This window comes from Neltuma alba, unplaced genomic scaffold (genome assembly GCF_004799145.2).
Source record: "Neltuma alba isolate B1F8T4 unplaced genomic scaffold, ASM479914v2 tig00012724_pilon, whole genome shotgun sequence".
Lineage (NCBI taxonomy): Eukaryota > Viridiplantae > Streptophyta > Magnoliopsida > Fabales > Fabaceae > Neltuma > Neltuma alba.
In genome coordinates this window covers 9568-29896 of record NW_021637148.1, presented here as the reverse complement: position 1 = coordinate 29896, position 20329 = coordinate 9568, and the positions used below count along the sequence as shown (strand labels likewise).

The following is a 20329-nucleotide window of genomic DNA, read 5'->3' as shown; positions in this document are numbered from 1 at the left end:
AATATATGAAAAAAAAATTTGATACAGATCATCATGAGCACCTGTAGTCCAAATCAAATCAAATACTAGCAGCTAAATAATTTTCATCTTTTTATTTCACTCACCCTATGGAATATATTTTTATTGAGAAAAGTGTACATAATATGACACTCCAAAAATAGCTATCAATTTCTCAAAAAAGAAAAAATAAAGCCATTGTTTCAAGGCTTTGTGTTAGGGTAATTTTGTGGGGCATTTCGGTAAACATACCGCTTAGCAACAAAAGCAAAAAGACCTAAATCCAAAAACCCCAACACAGCAAGCAGAAGATAGAACAAATCAAGATGAGACCTATTCAGAAAATTATTCCCAAGCCATTTCCCTTTTCTTAAAACCTCCAAAACATGTATAATCCCACTACTTATGAAGTTCCCAATCCCCACATTACAAATACAAAACACAGCTCCCAAACTTTTCTTAGCCTCTGGCAATTGATCATACAGAAAATGTTGAAGCCCCACAATCCCAAAAGCTTCAGAAACCCCACACAAAATGTACTGAGGAATCAACCAACAAACCCTAATTGGCAATATTGCCTCTGAATTGTCCAAGAGATTGTGATAACTTGCTAACTCAACCCTTTTGGCCTCAACTAGGGCGGCCACAAGCATGGTTAGAACAGAGAAGAATAGGCCAACGCCTAGTCTTTGAAGCATCGTGATGCCAGTGAGTTTGCCGGTGAATTTTCCGACGAGCGGGACAAAGAGTCTGTCGTAGATTGGGATCATAAGGATGATGGTGAAGCCTGTGATGCATTGGAGTGATGCTGGTGGGATGATGAAATGGCGATGGTGGGGTCCAATAATAATGGATCGAACCATTGTGCTTGCTTGTTTGGTGAAGAAGGTTGAGAGCTGAGCTAGGGCTACACTATTATACAAGCAGGTTAACCATATTGGGGTCAAACGTAGGACTTGCTTCGTTTCTTCCACTTGGTTTAATGAACATAGCCTCCAGGGATCTCTGGTTTTTCTTGATGCATCAATATCGTCAATTATCATTGCTTTCTCCAAGAATCTGATTCAGTGAGAAGTATCATATTCAATAGATTTTTCAACACATTATATATGAGATCTTGTCTAAGGAAAAGTTTTTAAATTTAGTTCACAAAAAGATATATATATTTATATAGGGTTAAGGTGTAAAATTTTCCTTGAAGTTTTTACTTATGAGTGTTGGGCACCTAAAATTTTTTTTGGATTCAATATTACTTTAGAAGTTTAATATCGTAAAAATTTTCCTCCTATCGTTAAAAAATTGACATTGACTATTAATATATTGATATCGTTTATTAAAATTTTAATGGTGAGAACAAAATTGCTACGGTTTAAAATTTTTGGGGCAATAGTGAACCCCAAAAAAAAATTGTGTATCTAGTGCTTCTCAGTAAAAATTTAGCAAATTTGTATCTTTGCCCAATATATATATATATATATATATATATCTTTTTTCCTTTGCCAAAAGCGTGTGTATCATCTGGAACCCAATATATATAAATGCTTTTTTTGTCCTCGCCAAACTCACAAGTATAAAATTTTGATTTGTCCTAAATTTATAAAATGAATTAATATTTATAGACGAATAATTTTATTATAATATATATCTAAATGCATATTTTAGTTAAATACATATTGAATACGTATAATTTATATATGCATATGATCTGTGTGGGTGAGAATATTAGGTTGTTGTAGTTATTTTTCCTGGTAGGATTAAATAGTATAATTATATTATCTCAATAAATTTTGACTCTAGGAGAGGTTTATGACTTTTAAATACCAAAAGAAAATATCTGCAATTTAGATAAAATGAAGGGAGACCAGTATACATAATTTGAGTGATATTTCATTTTCGTACCTAAACTTTTTGGTCCCAGAAAAAGTCATATATTCAGACGCAACAACATCTCCATAGCAAACACCTCTTCCATGGAGCGTCTCATCCACGCGCCACTTTCTAGCGGCGGCTACTACCACCTGAGCCAGCGAAGTGAAGGGACTCCCGAAGGGCACTTGTCTTCGATACTTGTTCATGCCACACAAGAAGACAGCAAATGCAACGGCCACAGCCGCCGCCAATATGCTGAACCCGATGGCCCATCCAACGTTATCCTATATGCATAGCATGAAATTCCAATGAAGAGAGTTAAAAAAATTTGGAAGGACCAACAATAATATATCAAATTAATTTTGTTAAATTAGTTCATCTAGATTCTTTGGGTCCGGAGGAAGTATGAATAGACACAACAGACATAATTTGACTCTCATTCTGTTCCAATTCGAATTCCAAATATGTTCCTGCAAAAATCATTCCCTTTTTTTTTGGTTGAGTTTAGGATATCTACTGTTAATAGTAATGATTAATTCCCTTGCACTGTAGACTTTTGTAAGAGGCTTTAGTGCTAGTCACAAGACCCTCTCCATACACACCGCTAAAAATCAAATTCCTGACTAGATGATTAAGAAACTCAGCTAAGTGCTAACGGTGCTAGGCCTCATGACCATATATCAAGTAGGATCCAAGTGTCATTCTGATGTTTTCAAATCTTGCTATCAATATGAGGACGCCATTAGAGTGATTTTCAAGTATTGTGTTAGCAAGCATATGACTCATTAGAGTTTGAGTGCACGATTTCAAATTGTATTATTTAATGGAAGATGATGTGTATGGAGAAGAACGATATACCTGGACATAAATAACAATGGAGAGGGCAGAGACATGAGCAATTATAGATGCGAAGTAGAACCAATTGAAGAAGGAGCTCTTAGCCATTAATGACGACTCTTCAAATTGATTCACTGCAAATGTTTGAACTATTGGTTTCTGCCCTGCTGCGCCTATTGCCACTATGTAAAGTGCCAAGAAAATCACTGCCTTTCCGCTGTGCAAAGGAATTACTGATACTGATAGTGTCAACAAAATCATTCCCTGTGCAAAACATTTATATGAACAAAGTTGTGGAGTTAGGAAATCATCCAATAATATATTTCTTCCGACCTTTAATATAAAAACTAATTAACTAATTTAGGTGAAACAAAGTAGTAGATCAAAGTCGTATATATTTAGAAGAAAATTTAACTGACCAACTAGCATTAATTTGGAGGGAAAATGATAAGTATGATAGATAGCGGGAAATAAAATCTTATATTTAGAACTAAATTTAATCTACCATTTAGCTCATATACAAAGGACAAGGAGGAGAAACTTATTCCTCAGCCTTTGTGCAGGCCAGTTTGAATTAAGCATACTTACTAAGAAATAAATGGTGGAAGAGAAGATGATGGCCTTGGAACGGCCAAGGTAGGAATCAGCTATGAAGGCTCCAAGTAAAGGGAAGACGAAGGAGACCCCAACCCAAGTGTTGACGATCTTAGCAGCTGCCGATGTTGTCTCTTCCAAATCATTGGTCAAGAAAGTTATCAAGTTCCCTGTTAAACCATAGAATGCAAATCTTTCTGCCATCTCCACAACTGCGTTTCAAGGTTTTTATGCGTCAAAAGGGTTTGAAAAATTCTGGATTTGTGCAAGAGTGAGTATATATCAGTTACATCTAAGAGCCACATACTGTTTATGGCTCTTCAATTAATTTGACCAGGCTTCCAACAATATTATAAGCATCAGTTTTAATTTGTTCAGGTTAATATTCAAATATCACACGCATGCCGAATACATATGTGTGCAGAGACTTCTTTTTTTTCACAGAAAAACCCAAGCATCATATTATTGATTCACTCAAAATTATTTTTTCTTGAATTTTCTAATTTCATTGTAAACACAGATTATATTTTTAGTAATTAAAAAAAATACGGATGTATAATATAAGTTTAGCAAAATTTACAAAAAAATGTATAATTCAGGCAAAAAGAATAATTTATTTTTATTTTTTTAATTATTGATGACTTTTCAGCTTCAGAAAATTAAGAAGAAATATAGCATATACTTCCTCTTGTCCTTAAGATAAGAGCTGTAAATTAAGTTGGATAAATTAAGAAATTTAGATGAATTAGTTAATTATAACAAATATTACCCGCTAGTCCTAAAATACCCATGTTTGACATTGGATAATATATACACACACATCAATTTATGAATTGGGTAAATTAGTTTTCGAGAAAATAATAAATATAAAAGATAAAATGGATAGTAATTTTATATTAAGGATTAAATTAAACTCTTCAACTAACTTCTATATTAGGGAGTGGAAGAAATACTAAGTTTGATGATATGAGAGAGAGAAAAAAAAGTAGAAATGGAGCTTACATGTGAGAAAGAAGACAGCATTCCAGCCACCTGTTGAAGGTTTATTATCATCATCACTTGAAGAATAATTGGCTTTCTTTGAAGCTGCATTTGTTGTATCCATAGTTGGGTATGAAGTGGGCTTAGCTAGCTGAGAATTGGAAGAAACACGATGTGTATCATTTATATATATAAACATGAGTACCATCATATATATATTTGATTAATTAATGTTATAGATATCTAAAAATTAAAGAAATCGGCAGAAATTAATATAAGTTGGCTTTAATTCAACGTTATGTACTGTCTAGTTGTTAATTACTTGTATTCATGGCTATCTGCTTGGATATATGAAAAAATTAGAAGAACTTGCTGCTATGTCTGCTCAAGTGGCCTGATATATGCCTAGAGCTATCTATCCCTTTTCCTCCTTCAAACGAAAATATCCATGATCTGGAACAAACTATTTCTTTGGGTCTTTACTGTAAGGACATTTCTTATGGTTTATATATATAAGACCCTATGTTTAAGAAGTATGTATAAAACTGCTTGTTTCCCCTCCAGATGTCCTATATATGCTACGATATTTCTTAAATAATTTTTTGGATAATTTAAAATTTTTTAAAGCATTGGGTAATTTTAAATAACTTTTTAAAAGTATATAAAATTATGAATAGGTTGGTTCTTATAATAATAAATACCTGAGAAATTAATTAGTTTTGAATTGGATGTGTGGGCCGGGCTCCAAAATATATAGAGGAAATCATTTCTAATAAAACGTTTTTTCGCAGGCTTAAAATGTGTGTGTGTGTGTGTGTGTGTCTTTGAGGATCCTAATCCCATAAGATAACAATAAGAAAGAAAAAAAGAGGCAGAGTATATTACAAGTTGTCTTTCAGCATTAATATATAGAAGGATGTTTAACGCTTGCAAGAGTCATGTATGTTAGAAAGTTACTCCTCCTATTCTCCATGTCGGATCTAACTAACTAATTTAAGTTAATTAAGAATGCTAGATAAATTATAGTTCATATTATATGTTTTTTCTAAAATATCATAAGCATATTTCTTAATTCCCTTCCTCATTTTGGTGAGGAGAATACCAATAGAGTTAATTTTGGAAAAAAAATTGATAAACATATGAAATAAGTCTTATAGATAAGACTAAAATCAATTTTTCAATTAGGTCCTACGTTAAGAACCAGAAAATTACAATTTTTTAAAAATAATTATCACAACCTTGATTTGATTGACATTTAGATAAGTCTTTTTAAAACACCAACAGCATATATTCCTTTCCCCTCTTTCTTTTTTCTCCATTTTTTTTTTCTTTTTTATTTGAGCTGTTAATTAAATATATATTAATCCTATAATCGTGCCACCAAATATGATTGACCGAGTAGAAAAAGAGTTGATATCCTTTCAGTACTTATCTAGTACTATTTATAAGTTAATTTTAACATGTTTTATTGAAATTAAGAAAAAAATTTAAATTAATTTTGATTTAAAATTTAATGACTTTTTAATTTTACCTCTTTTTTATCCAAATAATTAACAGTCAGACAAACAGAAAAATAGAAATAAATTTAATCAGTAGCTGCAGAAATCAAATAGAGAATAAAAAAAAAACTTAAAAAGGAACAATTTCTTTGCGGGCCAACCCAATTGGAGGAAGATTATGACTTTTTCTTTTTTTTGATAAGAGGAAGATTATGACTTTACGGCCAAGTTGTTTAAACAAGACTCAATAGTCAATCTGCACGTAGCCTACTCAAGCCGGCATGCATGTATTAATTGAATCAAACCTCATTAAGCCGACAATTTTAATTAACGTTTTAAATTGTGCATAAGTCAAATTAAACTTTATAGTTATTTAATTTGTACTTACAATAATGAAAATACACACTAACTCCAATATAAAAACTAATTGAAAATTCAATTTGGTCTTAAATATAATATCATAATCTACTTTGTCTCTAATATTTATTTATTTTACCCACAAGTAATTATATAATTATTACAAATGTTAAGGAGTTTTCATGAAAAGGTAATTTCAATACACATGATTGATTGAGGTATTTTAGGAGAGACAATATTTATTTGTTATAAATTTTTTCAATATCTACAAATTAGTTATTTAATTCTTATATCAGCTCTTATATTAAGGATGAAAGGTACGTATTATTTTTTTAAAAAATATATTATAAAGATTACAGCAAATCTCATTATTTGTATAGAGATAGCTAGAGATGATGAGCTGAGTAGTGACAGTTTTTGAAGATTTTGTGAAGTACATTAGGATTTCGTTGAAAGTGTCTTGCTTGCAATTAAATGCGTCAAAGGAAGGATCAGTTTCTTTCAACAATTTCTGCAACGCAACGTGACTTTGATTTTACTCTGTCGTTTATTACCGTATGAATCATGCGCCTTTGGATCTTCTGCTAATTATACGTGCGCATTTGTTAGAGCGGATCAACTCAACTGATACTTAGCGTCTCCTTAAATATTATTTGAAATGTGTTTACTCCTAATTGTGATGAGTGTGTGAATTCCTATCGTCGGGTAAAGAATAACAAGAAAAAAATTACATGCATGTTTGATTTTTACATTTTGTGGTTTTACCTTGTATACCTAGCATAATTGTTGAAACTATGGGAATTCGTGAAAGTCTCTCGCCCGGTATGAGGAAAATGGAGCTCTCCTCCCCTCTTTTTTTTTTTTTTTTTTCTCTCAACGGCAGAGAGTACAGCTGGGCCTTTTAGTATTGTTATAAAAAAATTTAGAGAAAACTATTCCGTATTTAGACCCATATATTTTTTAATTTTAATTTGGTACCTTTATGTTTTGGGAAAATTGCAATTAGATTCCATCCAAGAGAATTAAATACAAAAAAGTCTCTTAAAATTATGAAATTATTCTGAAGTCCCAAGGGACCTTTTTGCAATAAATTTTATTTATTTAATTACCAAATTATCCTTCTTTTTTTTTTTAAGTTTGCATTGACAACTGAAAGAGCAATGGTTGACAACTTAGGGTGCAAGAATTGATAAGTATCGCAGCTGGTTTGATAACACATTTTCTCAACATATTACAAAATGTAACGCATGAGTTGTCAAACCAGCCCGATACTTGTCAATCATTGTACCGTAAGTTGTCAACCACTGCCCTTTCAATTGTCAATGCAAATTTAAAAAAAAAAAAAAAGAAGGATAATTTGGTAATGAAACAAATAAAATTTATTGCAAAAAAAGTCCCTTGAGATTTCAGAATAATTTCATGATTTCAAAGGACCTTGTTGTATTTAATTCCCTTGTGTGGAACCTAATTGTAATTCTCCCTTGTGTTTTTCTCTCATAATCAAATACTTTGATTTTGCTTTGCTAGTATTGTTAGTTCTTGTAAACTTTTCCTATTAACATCGTTAGCCATTGTACGACAACTAATTCTACTAAAATAACAAATTAAATTAAAGTATAGAATTAAGAGAGAAAAACATACAGGTACCAAAATAAAAAATTAGAAAAAAGTATAGTCACTTGTAAAATGGTTTTCTCAAAAAAAAATTTTAACATTCGTAACCCATTCTATTCAATACAATGCCTAATTATTTTGACAAAAACAAACTTATCAATGCAAATTAAATGCTAATTTATGGAAAGGAAAAATCTTCATCCATGTTGGCTGTGACGTCCCGTGATCTCTTCCTCTTTCCGTTTCATCATTTCCTTGAACTTTTTTTATAGGCATTGTGACAGATTTATGGCAAAATTTTGTGATACCAAAATTTATTTCATAATAGATCCATAAAGCGTTTGTGATGGAAACTTTGAAATTCTATCGCAACAATTAAAATTTGCCACCAAGAAATTTGTGAGGAAATCCTTCCCAAGTTTCTTGTCTTTTAATAGTATCTGTATAAACAGAATACACCAATATTATCAATATTTATATATAAAACATATGGGAATTAGAGCATTATTATGAATAGTGTGGCAGTTAGTTTGAGCTCTCCACTGTAACGAGTGGAGCCGGAGGCGTTAACCAATCTAAAATGTAAAATTGATAGCAAATCTTATACTCCTCCGGTCCTTATTATAAGACCCAATTTGACTTTTTATTTGATCCTAATTATAAGACCCAATGCATTTTCTCTTTTATATTTATGCATTTTTTTCCAAGATAATCCTTCTAATAATGATAGTTTTAGCCAATATACTTAATTAGCAAGGATATTTTAGGAATAACAACACTTATTTATTATAAATAACCAACTTAACTTACTTCCTTAATCTCCTCAAATAAGTCAATTGGGTCTTATAATTAGGACCGGAGGAGTAGGTTGTTTATTACTCGTTATTCTTACATTTCTTAGCAAAAAAAAAAAAGGACAAAAAAAAACAATAAATCAATATACAAGTGCTGCCTTAACCACGGGCATTTTCTTCATCATGCTGAGTGGCAAGTCCATTAAAACCCTTCATCTCTTCCTCTTTTCTTTCATCATAACCTTCAACTTTTTTTGTAAACATACCTCTTAGCAACAACCACATAAACAGCCAAATTCAAAAACCCTAATCCAGCAAGCAGAAAATAGTAATAATCCAGATGTGACCTATTCAGATTATTCCCAAGCCATTTCTTTTTGCTTGCTGATTCCACAATAGATATAAGAGCACTGCTGATAAAATTTGCAACTCCAGCATTACTGATATAAAATGCAGCTCCCAAGCTTCTCATAGCCTCTGGCATTTGATCATAACACAAATGTTGAAGCCCTACTATAGATAAGGCATCCACAAACCCCAACAGAATATACTGAGGAAGCAACCACCAAACCCTAATTGGCAATATTGCTTTTGGATTGTCCAAGAGATTATAATCACTTGCTATTTTAACCCTTTTGGACTCTATTAGGGCAGCCACAAGCATGGTTAGAGAAGATAGGAATAAGCCAATGCCTATTCTTTGAAGCATTGTGATGCCTGTAGGTTTGCCTGTGAATTGTCTTAGCAGAGGAACAAGAAGTCTGTCATAGACCGGGATGAAGATCATGATAACGAAGCCGGAGATGCATTGAAGTGAAGCCGGCGGGATGATGAAGTGAGGTCCTAGTGATCTAACCATTGTGCTACCTTGTTTGGTGAAGAAGGTTGATGATTGAGCCTGAGCTAAATTGAAGTACAAGCTTGTTAGCCATATGGGTATGAGGCCTAACACTAGCTTTATTTCTTCCACTTGGTTTAATGAGCATAGCCTCCAAGGATTTCTTGTGTTGCTTGATGCATCAATTTCATCAATTATCATTGCCTTGTCCAAAAATCTGAAACACGTCAAAAGTGTTAAAACTACATTTAATAAGTTTTAAGAATTATATTGCTTCCAATAATCCATTTTATAAGTGTATAAATAAAAGAATAAAGGTTAGTTCAAATTAGTCAAAGCTAATAAATATATAGAAAATACTTCTTATTTTCCAAAACTACGCTATGAGTGCGTGGATACTTAATGTAGCAAAACTAACCAATGTGTCTTTTTTATAAGTGCAAAACTAAACAATAACTGATGGGAAAAAATAATTACTAAAAATTTTAGATAAGCTAGTAGTGTGGCTCTTATAAATGGGAACACATAAAAAAGTTCTCTTATAGTAGCACATAAGGCTAGAAGGAATATTTAGAAGTAGCAATCTCAAGTGTTGTTGGCATCCTAGTGAAAAATGGCTTGAATTGCTTAAACTCAAAATCTCTAAGTTTGAGTTGTGTGAAGATAGAAAAAACTATTTGAAGAATTCTCCCGAGTTGAGCCTGAACTCGTTCAAATCTAACTCAATGAAATAATCATATAAAAATATTTATAAATAGCAGAGATAATTCATATTACCTGAAATGTTTTGTGCGAGCCAAAACTCTAGTTTGTGTCTCCAAAATGATATCACCATGCATTGACTTGTTTACATAGAAAACACCTTTTCCATTGCGTGTCTCATCTACTTGCCGCTTACGAATAGCTGCTACTAACACTTGCGCCACCGCAGTGAAGGGGCTCCCAAGTGGCCCTTGTTTTTTATACTTTCTAATACCAAGCAAGAAAATACCAAAAGCCACAGCTATTGCTGCTGCCAATATGCCAAACCCTACTGTCCACCCAACGTTGTCCTAAATCCAAAAGCAAATGTCAACCAATAAAAAGTCAGATTTTACAATGCGGAAACAAAGCAAGGGTTAAATAAAAACTAGAACTCATATTTTCAAAAAAGAGTATATGAAATGATTTTAAAAATCCTAAATATATTTTTAAATACTAAAAACTATTATAAGGTTTTACCAAAAAAAAAATGCTACAATTCTATACAATTTATTATGGTAGTCAGATTGAACCACAACCTCCCACTTATAAGAAAGCTTTCATATTATTAAATTATAATTTTTGTCGAGATTTTAAAATTAACTCAAAGTAACTTGAGTTGACGGTCAAATAAAGAGGAGAATTTGAAGTTAATCTTGACTTTTTTTTGGGCTCAACCCAAAAGTCAAAACTAGTTTATAGCCTGTTGGGCTGAGTGAGGCTTACACTGAATCCACCTGACCGATGAAAAGACTTAGGATTAAGCCCAGCCAAATTGACCAGTAGGCCCAACTGAATGGGCCTTTACTTTTGCTGCTTCCTATGGTAATCCCACGGATACTAGCACTTGATGCCTTAAAACTATAGTCCATTTAGCCCAATATTTATTAATAAAAAAAATTACATGGCTTCAAAAGAAAATCAAGAGAACGCCAATGTAATTTATAGTGGGGGAGAAGTTTGGAGATAGTTAATAAAGTGAAAAGCGTAATAATAGGGACAAAATGTTGAATATGAAGTACCTGAAGATAAATGACAACTAAAATGGCAGATACAGCGCCAGTTATAAGTCCTAAGTACCACCAGTTGAAGAAAGAGTTCTTGGCCATTCTTTCTTGTGGTGAGTCTTCATCAAACTGATCAGCTGCAAATGTTTGAACGCTTGGCTTGTGTCCTCCTTCTCCTATCGCCAATATGTAGAGTGCCATAAAGAACACCCACTTTCTGCTATGCACAGGAACCACTGATACTGAAAGTGTCAACAAAACCATCCCCTGCAATCATCTCAGGGTTTGGGTTAAGATGAGGTATCGTTGATCAGAACCCAAATGCCAACTTGTTGGCATATCATTTGTTTTTTTAATTATTACTTATTAGTGTGAATAGTCATTTTGGCCTGAAAGTATTTACGAAGGAGACGTGGGTATCCAGAAGTCATTTTAAACTCAATATTGTCTGAAGTGTTAAAAAAGACACCACCTCATCATTTTAACCAGTAAAGGAACTTTCAGATACCTATAACTCCTTTGCGAATATTTTCAAGAGAAAAATGACAATAAGTGTTTGGGAAAGTAGGATGTATATGCATACCAAGAAATAGATGATGGAAGAGAAGATGACAGTTTTGAAACGACCAAGGTAGGAGTCAGCAATGTAGGCTCCGAGCAAAGGGAAGACGAAGGAGACACCAACCCAGTTGTTAACATTCTTAGCAGCTGCCGGTGTTGTCTCTCCCAAAACATTGGTTAAGTAACTCACCAAGTTCCCACTTAATCCATAAAACGCAAATCTCTCTGCCATCTCCACAACTGCGACATGCATTTCATCAACTCATCAAAGATTAATGTCTCAATCAAACCAAAGTAGTGGTCATAGTAATTCAAGAGTTCTAGTTTATGCCAAGAAAAACTGTTTGTAAACAAGATTTCATCAATATTAGTTCCATCATACTCGCAGGGTATCAATATTCTCAGTCAGATTCTCTCTCTCTCACACACACAGATGGAACTACCTAAACTCGGATCTGAGTCTGTGAAATAATTTTGGAAGAGGAACTCAGGTTCAGGCTATAAAGATCTTCATGTCCAAATTCGATATCGCTGTAGAATTAAAATTTTCTGTGAAAACGTGAGCTGTTGATGAAAAATTAGTTTGGGAATGAAATTAATTGATTCTGATTGAAAAACCCAAACAAGAAGATGACATGCAGAGAGAAGGAGATCGAAAGAGAAGAAGGAGAAGAAGGTTGAAAGTTGAAAGAGAGCTTACAAATGATGAAGATGGCGGCATTCCAGCCACCTCTAGAGGGTCTTCCATGATCAATTGAAGAGCTGTTATTATTGCTTGGAGCTGCAGTCTCAACCATGGCTGCTCTAAATTATTAGCAATGGAAGAACAATATATTTGAGATTGAGGAAGAAGAAAACTACATTAATATTTTTAATTTTTAGTCAATTGGATCGATCGATGGGGTAGCTTTGGTTCATAAATAGTTGTCAGGTGGATATTAAATAGGATTCTCTTCCTTAATACATTTCTCAATTCCCTATTGGCAGTGACATGACATAATCCTTCCTCCCAAAACTCATTTATGTAGTTGTACATATTGGGAGAATGATACATACGGATCACTAAAATAAGTAAAAGACGCTAAAGGATCGTAAATTTGCAAATCTCCCAGAAAAGTACTTCTTTGCAAAATTTTAGAAACTTAATAACAAGTTGTAAATTATAGGCGGATTGAACAGCTTTTGGGATTTGTAACTAAAATTTCTCGAATTTAAAAATCGAGTTTTCACTTTTCACTTTTCACAATTTATAATTCACTTATAACTAAATATATTTTGTAATTTATAACCATGCTTTCGAGATTTACAATTAAGTTTTCAAAATTCGCAAGTATTTTCGATCATTCATTGACTTTTATACTTTTTTACCTTAAATTCTTACAAATATGTGATCTATTAATGTCATTTATTTTGTTTGGCTGTCTGGATGTGTCATTTCCTTTTTTTCTTTTCAAATAATATATATCAATTACCAAAATATATATCAAAATTATATTCATACACACTTTTTGGGTATATATTAAGTATTAGAACCACTAAACGAAATTTTCCAAAAAAAAAGAAAAAAGAAGACCATATGCTAGACGCACTTTCATTCCACTTTCCCCCTAATTCTCTCAATATGCTTGAATATTGAGGATTCAGACAGTACACATAAAGATCAATATATATGAAACTAGATCTCTGTAAACGTTAAGGGCTTTACAATTTATTAAGTATGATTTATCAGTAATGAGGGTGAATCTGAAGCAAAACAAAATTAAGCATCATGATGAGATATTATAATCAACGTACATGTGAGAAATCAAAAAGTGATGGAAAGTCAATATATGCTTGCTGTTTTTCAAAAAAGGAAAAAAAAAAGTTCATATATGCTTTCTGTGAATGGGAAGAAAAAAAAAGCAAGATCAATTTGCAAAAGTATCTATCTTGAATACGTAAGATATATTATTGTAAGGAATATGATCCACCCACATGATTATTAACAATAATTGAACATCTTAAAATTAAAATTTCTATAAAAGACTATACTTTTTAAGTTTTTATAGTTACTTTGCTCCTGGTCGTTTTCAAAATGATAACGTGTTGATCCCTCTGTCTCTGTATATACATATGACATATGTGGATGAAAATGATCTCTATCCTATAACATTTATAAATGAGTATAAATTTAATTTAAAAGGCACAAGTAGCTAGTAGTAATTTCAATCTATTTAAAAAAATTTAATTTTTGCGATTGGTTTCAAATATTCTGTTTTATTTTTAGCTATTGAAATTGAAAGACTATGACATAACACTTTTCTAATCAATAAAAAATGGAAGGCTTTGTCATGACTCATGAATAAGAATATCTAAGTTATGCCTTCAACAAAACTCCAAGAGTTAAAATAAATTTGCAAAGATTAATATTACTACATCTAATCTTTAATATAAAAGCTAGTTTAATATTCAATTTACTTTTAAGATATTGTTTCGTATGAGAAAAATGAAGAGGAAGGGAAGAAAAATGAGCTCTATTTAAAAAACTGGAAAAGTGGGTTCTGAAATCTTAATAAAGAAAAGAAGTAACATAAAAGAGTAATAAAAATTAATTAAAAGCTTTGAATCCCTTTTTTTTAAAATTTTTTTAAATTGAGTCTATTAAAATTTTCCCTCCTCTCCCCTCCTTTCATTTTCTCTTGTACTAAACAAACCCTAAATATAAGATCTCAATCTACTTTATTTCTTATATTTGTCTTTTTTTTTTCAAAATAGTCATTATAATAATTACAAATGTTAATGATTCTATCAAATAGCAATTCTAACTAATACACATAAATTGAAAAGGTATTTTAGGAAATAGAACATCTATTTATTACAAATAACTAATTTAACATACTCCTTTAATTTATTTAAATGATTTAATTAACTCTTATATTAAGAACGGGAAGTTGTATTATTTATCAGTCCTTGTATAGTTTGCTCGCATTGTTATTTTAGTCCATATACATATATATGTGTGTAGTTTTTTATCCCTCAAGTTTATTCCTTCTAACATGTTGGTTCTTCTCCTTTTATAAAAACTTGGATCTGAAGCTAACGATATTAAATTTGATGATGTGGCAGCAAAAATGTTAAAAATGCTGATGTGGGTTGCTGACTGGGTAAGATGACCATGTAAAATTGCCAAGTAAGCTTATGCCTGGCTGACCTGGACATATGGGGGGGGACATGTAAGATAACTCCCTCTGCTTCATCTTCATCTCTCTGCTCTTCGACCCAGAAACAGAGCAATAAAGGGGCAAAGCTTCCTCTGACAAATCATCTCATCGTCTCAATCAGCTTCTAAATTGAATCCTAATAATAAAACGAATCTCATCAAGCTGAACTGATTCTAAAACTTGACTTTATTCCGTACTTTTTACTTGATTCCTTCCCGACACTTTCATTCTCCCAATCAAATCCTTTGTATATTCTTTATTTTTACGGTGGTAACAGAACAAAATTAAGAAAGAAAAACATACAGATATCAACTAAAAATTAAGAAAAAATAAGTACTTTCTGCAGAATGATTTTCAAAGATTTGCCTTCTAATACCTGCCTTGGATTTTGTTTTATGCGTTTTTCTGTTGGCTTTGCATAGATTGTACGAAATGTTTCAATGTTTATGTGCGGCTCTGTTTTGGCTTTGTATTTTGTCGTACGTGGTCATAAGTTGGACTTTGATGGCAATTTTCAGCTCATGGTATTGAAGCCCAGTAATATTGAAACAAATAATAATAATTTTTTTATTAATATTAAAGTGCATCCAACACCTTAAAGTATTTTATGGTACATTTGATGCTTTGAAGTATTTTTTTGTCTTAATATTGGATATACCAAAAACATATTTTTAGTGTTGGATGCCGCTAAAAAAATTTTAAGTTACTGAATGCACTAAAAAATACTTCAAGATTCTAAATAAAAATATTTCAGAGTATTAGATGCACCACAAAATACTTTAAGATACTAGATGTATTTAAAAAAAATATTTCAGGGCACTAGATACACCTTTTTATTAAAAAAAAACAAATAAAACACATGAAAAACTAAGTTCATAGAGAGATCACTTGTTAATAATATGTTATATATCTTTGTCCTAAATAATGCCATGTGCTCACCATATATGTTTATACCCAACTTTATGTCTTTATCGATTGATAAGATATATATATATATATATATATATGTATGTATATGTATAGACACGTACAAGTCAATTTAAAATAACGACAATAAAATAATACAGAGATATGTGTAATGCTCAGAGAAGCAACTTTATTCATTGAAATCAAATTAGTTCAGAAAGTGTTCATACAAAATGGCCAAAATCCCACAACAAAGATCAAAGAAAAAGCTTGCCAAAATACGACCACTACTTATAGGCTACTACTTTCTTCTAAAATTAATATAAGAGTTAACCGGCAAGGGTGTTTACCATCACCTCAATTAATAATAGCTTATTGATGCACTATGACCCGACTTAACTCTTGTGACTTTGTAGAACCAAATTTAACTACTCCTCCGGTCCTTATTATAAAACCCCATTTGACTTTTTATTTGGTCCTAATTATAAGGCCCCAATCCATTTTGTCTCTTATATTTATGCATTTTTTTCCAATATAATCCTTCTAATAATGATAGTTTTAGCCAATATACTTAATTAGCAAGGATATTTTAGGAATGACAACACTTATTTATTATAAATAACCAACTTAACTTACTTCCTTAATCTCCTCAAATAAGTCAATTGGGTCTTATAATTAGGACCGGAGGAGTATTACATATGAAATTCTCTAAAACAATTTCATATCCAGACAGTTTTATATTTCCCTACAATAAAACGACATTCCTTCTGGCATTTGAACTGTCTTTTTAAGATTTTTCCTATAAGCATTGTTCAAATACAGAAACAGATCATCTTCAAATAAATCTTCCATACATTCCTAGAATCTCAGCTTTCTGTTGTTTAGGGAAGTTGAAATGACTCATGCAAAATCCATCTCGTCCAATTAAGACGTGGTCTGATTTTGTTACGCTGAAAGGAGGAAATAATTTATTAGAATATGTAATAATAATGAGTGAAAAACATGTTGATTTAACAAGGATGGGAAAAATACCGAAATTTCAACTACAGATGAAATTTGAAGAGCATCTGTGATGATTTGGATATTGCTAGTCAGCTTTTTGATCTGATGAAAAAGATAAGAAAAAATATCATCATTTAGTAATTACTTATAATGGGGGAACAAATGAAAAGATGTATCATCAATTATGATTTTTTTTCTTTTGTTTAAATAGTTTAGTTTTATTAGGATATTCAAGTTATCTGTTAAATAAATACATAGTTAAATTAGGGTTTGTAGGATTTGTCATTTGTCATCTCTTATCTAATTTAAGATTTATTTTATTTGAAATTTAAAGCTGAATTCTTAAGATTTCTGTCATATCAAAAAAATAAATAAAATGAACCCACATGTTTAGTTCAAATTAAATAAATGCTAATACATATACATACGTATACATATATATATTCATTTAAGTTCTAAGATTTAACTCAATAAGAAAAAGATGATCAAATAACATTCTTCATAGTAAAAATTTTAAAAAGCATTATATGTACGTTATGGGCCAGCTCAAACATCTTACCCTGGGAAAACCAGCTACCATTCGTATAGGAATCCAACCCTCATGATCCATTTGCTTTCGCAGGTAGATATCCTTAACTAAATTATCAAAACTGCCAAAGACAAGAGTATATCAGAAATACTAGGTAAATCAAGAAAGATTAAAGAAAAATCTAACACTTTTAAATCACTAATCTATAAAGATTAATTAAATTAATTAAATTAGTTAATTTTTTTTTTAAAAAAGTGTCTTGGTTTCTCTAATTTACTCTTTTTAATAATTTGTATTTGAAACTAGCCCATTGATTAAAAGAAAACCTTTTAATATAAGGAATCAATCGGGATAGTTTAAGAAAAAATTATAAATTTGAGACATAAAATAAATTGAAATCTTATATTTATAACCAAAACAAAACCCCTCAATTAGCTCCTATAGAAGGAAGTGTTGTATTAACCAAATGAGAATTATTAACCGCTGCACCTGAAGTAATAATCAATCTGTTTAACAATCTTAGCAGGTAACTCAGGATCTCGAGCTGCACGATTATTCATTATTGATGGCACATGATGAGGAGCTCCAATAAATGGCTCGAGAGTGGCATGATATGGAATATGACGACCCAAATCTGTAAGCGAATAGTCAGCCATCAAAAATATAAATATATCACGCAAAACTATAATTTTGATAACTAGAAAACTATCTTCATTAATCATTCACTCTGCCACTTAAGTACTCGTCTGCTTCTATGTATAAGTTTTAAATAACTGAACTTTTAACGAATTAGCAGTTAAAATTAGTTAAAATAATAAATAGGTTATAATTTTTTTCTTCTTCAAATTTTTTCTTATTTATTAAGAGAGTAAATGAGAGATAATAAATAAACAAAATGATGAAAGAGAATATATGAAGGTAATGTTAATGAGACACAGTACTAAATATAGTCAAATAAGGGCAAAATAAAAAAAAGTAATAAATGTTCAAATAAACTCAAGAATAAAATTTATATTTTGAACCAGACTTATCTCAAAAATGATGCTTATATACAGGAGCTGGAGGGAGTAATTAAATACAATTACAAACTCTCCAATTGGATGTTACATACCAGCTGGGAATACATAAGAGACTCCATACGGTGGCGGCATTGGTGGTATTACGACGGGCGGTTGGGGAAAATAATAAGGGTAAGAATAAGATGCCAGAGGCGGAGGCGGCGGCCGTAGAGGAGGCGGCGGAGGTGGCCTTGCAAACATTGTATGGCCTCGAGGTGGTATATGCATGTTTCCGCTACGGAAATTCCCATGAGTGTTGCAATTTTGATTGATCATCCCATGTTGCCATGGAACAACGTTAACATTATTATGGATCTTTGTTCTATATCCAGTTATTGTAGTACTCCTTCGTCTATTGTGGCTTAAAGAGGAGTTGTGGGACCCTGTCGTGGACGTGGCACCACGACTTGCTGACTGTATCTGGCCGTGGATGCCGCTGGAAAACGCGCCGTTTTGACTCGTTAGTTCTTGTTGGTTTGTTGGCGCCAGAGTCTTATCGCTGGTAATTACTTGTTTCTTCGATGGGGAAGGTGGGCTTTGAGAGTCCTACATATAATTCGTAATTAAAATATAAAAAATTTTTAGATTTATTAACCGGAAAGAAAAATAAAGGGGGAAAAAAAAACCTGCAGTTGTAGTGAAGGTGATCGATCGGTCAAATCTTTGTATGACTCCGACGTCATCAGTTTCAAGCCCTCAGCCATACGCTCAGAATCATTCGCCGGCAAAGAGGAAGAAGCAGCGGTCGAGGATGAACATTCAGGCACCGTCGCCGGCAATGGCAACGACGACTTAGCATCAACACTAGCATAAGAATCGGATTTTGGGCGTAAAATATGAGCCGACGGTAAAGTAATGATAGAGATGTTATAAGAATGACATGGTGACGGAGGGTCAGTATGATTTTCGGATATTACTTCCGGCTGGCTTGTTGACACCATAGTCTCATCCTCAGCTTGTTTCTCCGACAGGGAAGGTGGGTTTTCAGGACCCTATATTTATATGTATTGGCAATCAAAATACTAATATATATTTTGAAAATTTATCAACATATTAAACCCAGAATAAACTAACAACTGAGGTAATATTCACATCAGAAGATATGAGAAGAAAATTATAACAAAAGAATTTTCCATGAATTTATCGTAATATTTTGGGCACAAAAAATGATCATATATTCGTCTCAAAATTGACAACGAAGTTTTTGTGATGCGGCAAACACCTGTGGGGGAAAGTTATGGCGATCATTTTTTTTTATTTTCATTATAAATTGAATTTATTTTGTTGTAGTCTAAATTTTATTTATCTAGGTGTACGTAGTATGAATATGAAAATATATCAGCTCTAACATGTCGGGATGTTTTCAAGTATGTCAAAATTGCTGAGAAAACAATCCCTCAAACTCCAAATATTTAGAACTGACAAAAATAAATAAATAAATAGAAAGAAAGAACATAAAATTCAAAACTTCTCCTCTTGTAGGATAGATGACCCATCGGTCAAACCCCTATTAAATGACTCCGATGACAGTTTGAAACCCTCACCGACAGGTTCACAGTCATTCGCCGCGGATGAACGTTCAGCCACGATCGCCGGCAATGTTAACGACGACTTAGCAAGAACAGCAACATAAGTAGGTTTGGACGAAGAATTGATTGAAGCAGAAGTAATGATGGAGATATTATAGGAATCACTATGATTTTTAGACGAAGAAGAATTAATAAACTGAAACTCCATTGGCAAACTAAAACGATCCGAGTAGCCAAGGGTATGTTTGGTTGGCGTTGGGCAAAATTGACTTATAGTCCAACTAACTTTTATAATTGAAGTTAGAGTAAAAGTCAGTTAGTGTAATATGATTTATATTTGGATATGTGCTTATAAAAAGTCAGTTGAAAACATTGAAAGTTGTTTAAATGATTAATAAAAAATTTAGTTTAGTTAT

At 32.1% G+C, this 20329-nt stretch overlaps 3 protein-coding genes across 3 annotated transcripts; all 3 read right to left on the bottom strand.

The window, feature by feature from the left end:
- Positions 1 to 200: 200 nt before the first annotated feature.
- LOC114730251 (protein NRT1/ PTR FAMILY 5.4-like) lies at positions 201 to 4402 on the bottom strand. The gene is made up of 5 exons (XM_028917293.1): positions 4300 to 4402; positions 3292 to 3509; positions 2725 to 2967; positions 1897 to 2150; positions 201 to 1056 (listed from the first exon to the last, which is right to left on the bottom strand). The coding sequence occupies exons 1-5, from the start codon at positions 4400 to 4402 to the stop codon at positions 201 to 203; spliced, it is 1674 nt and encodes a 557-aa protein (XP_028773126.1).
- Positions 4403 to 8786: 4384 nt separating this feature from the next.
- Positions 8787 to 12486, bottom strand: LOC114730250 (protein NRT1/ PTR FAMILY 5.4-like). The gene is made up of 5 exons (XM_028917292.1): positions 12390 to 12486; positions 11712 to 11929; positions 11144 to 11395; positions 10158 to 10432; positions 8787 to 9597 (listed from the first exon to the last, which is right to left on the bottom strand). The coding sequence occupies exons 1-5, from the start codon at positions 12484 to 12486 to the stop codon at positions 8787 to 8789; spliced, it is 1653 nt and encodes a 550-aa protein (XP_028773125.1).
- A 4144-nt stretch (positions 12487 to 16630) lies between these two features.
- LOC114730255 (la-related protein 1B-like) lies at positions 16631 to 20121 on the bottom strand. The gene is made up of 7 exons (XM_028917298.1): positions 19933 to 20121; positions 19011 to 19376; positions 18438 to 18930; positions 17816 to 17960; positions 17357 to 17447; positions 16828 to 16899; positions 16631 to 16669 (listed from the first exon to the last, which is right to left on the bottom strand). Exons 1-7 carry the CDS (start codon positions 20119 to 20121, stop codon positions 16631 to 16633), a joined length of 1395 nt encoding a protein of 464 aa, XP_028773131.1.
- Between the last annotated feature and the right edge of the window lie 208 nt (positions 20122 to 20329).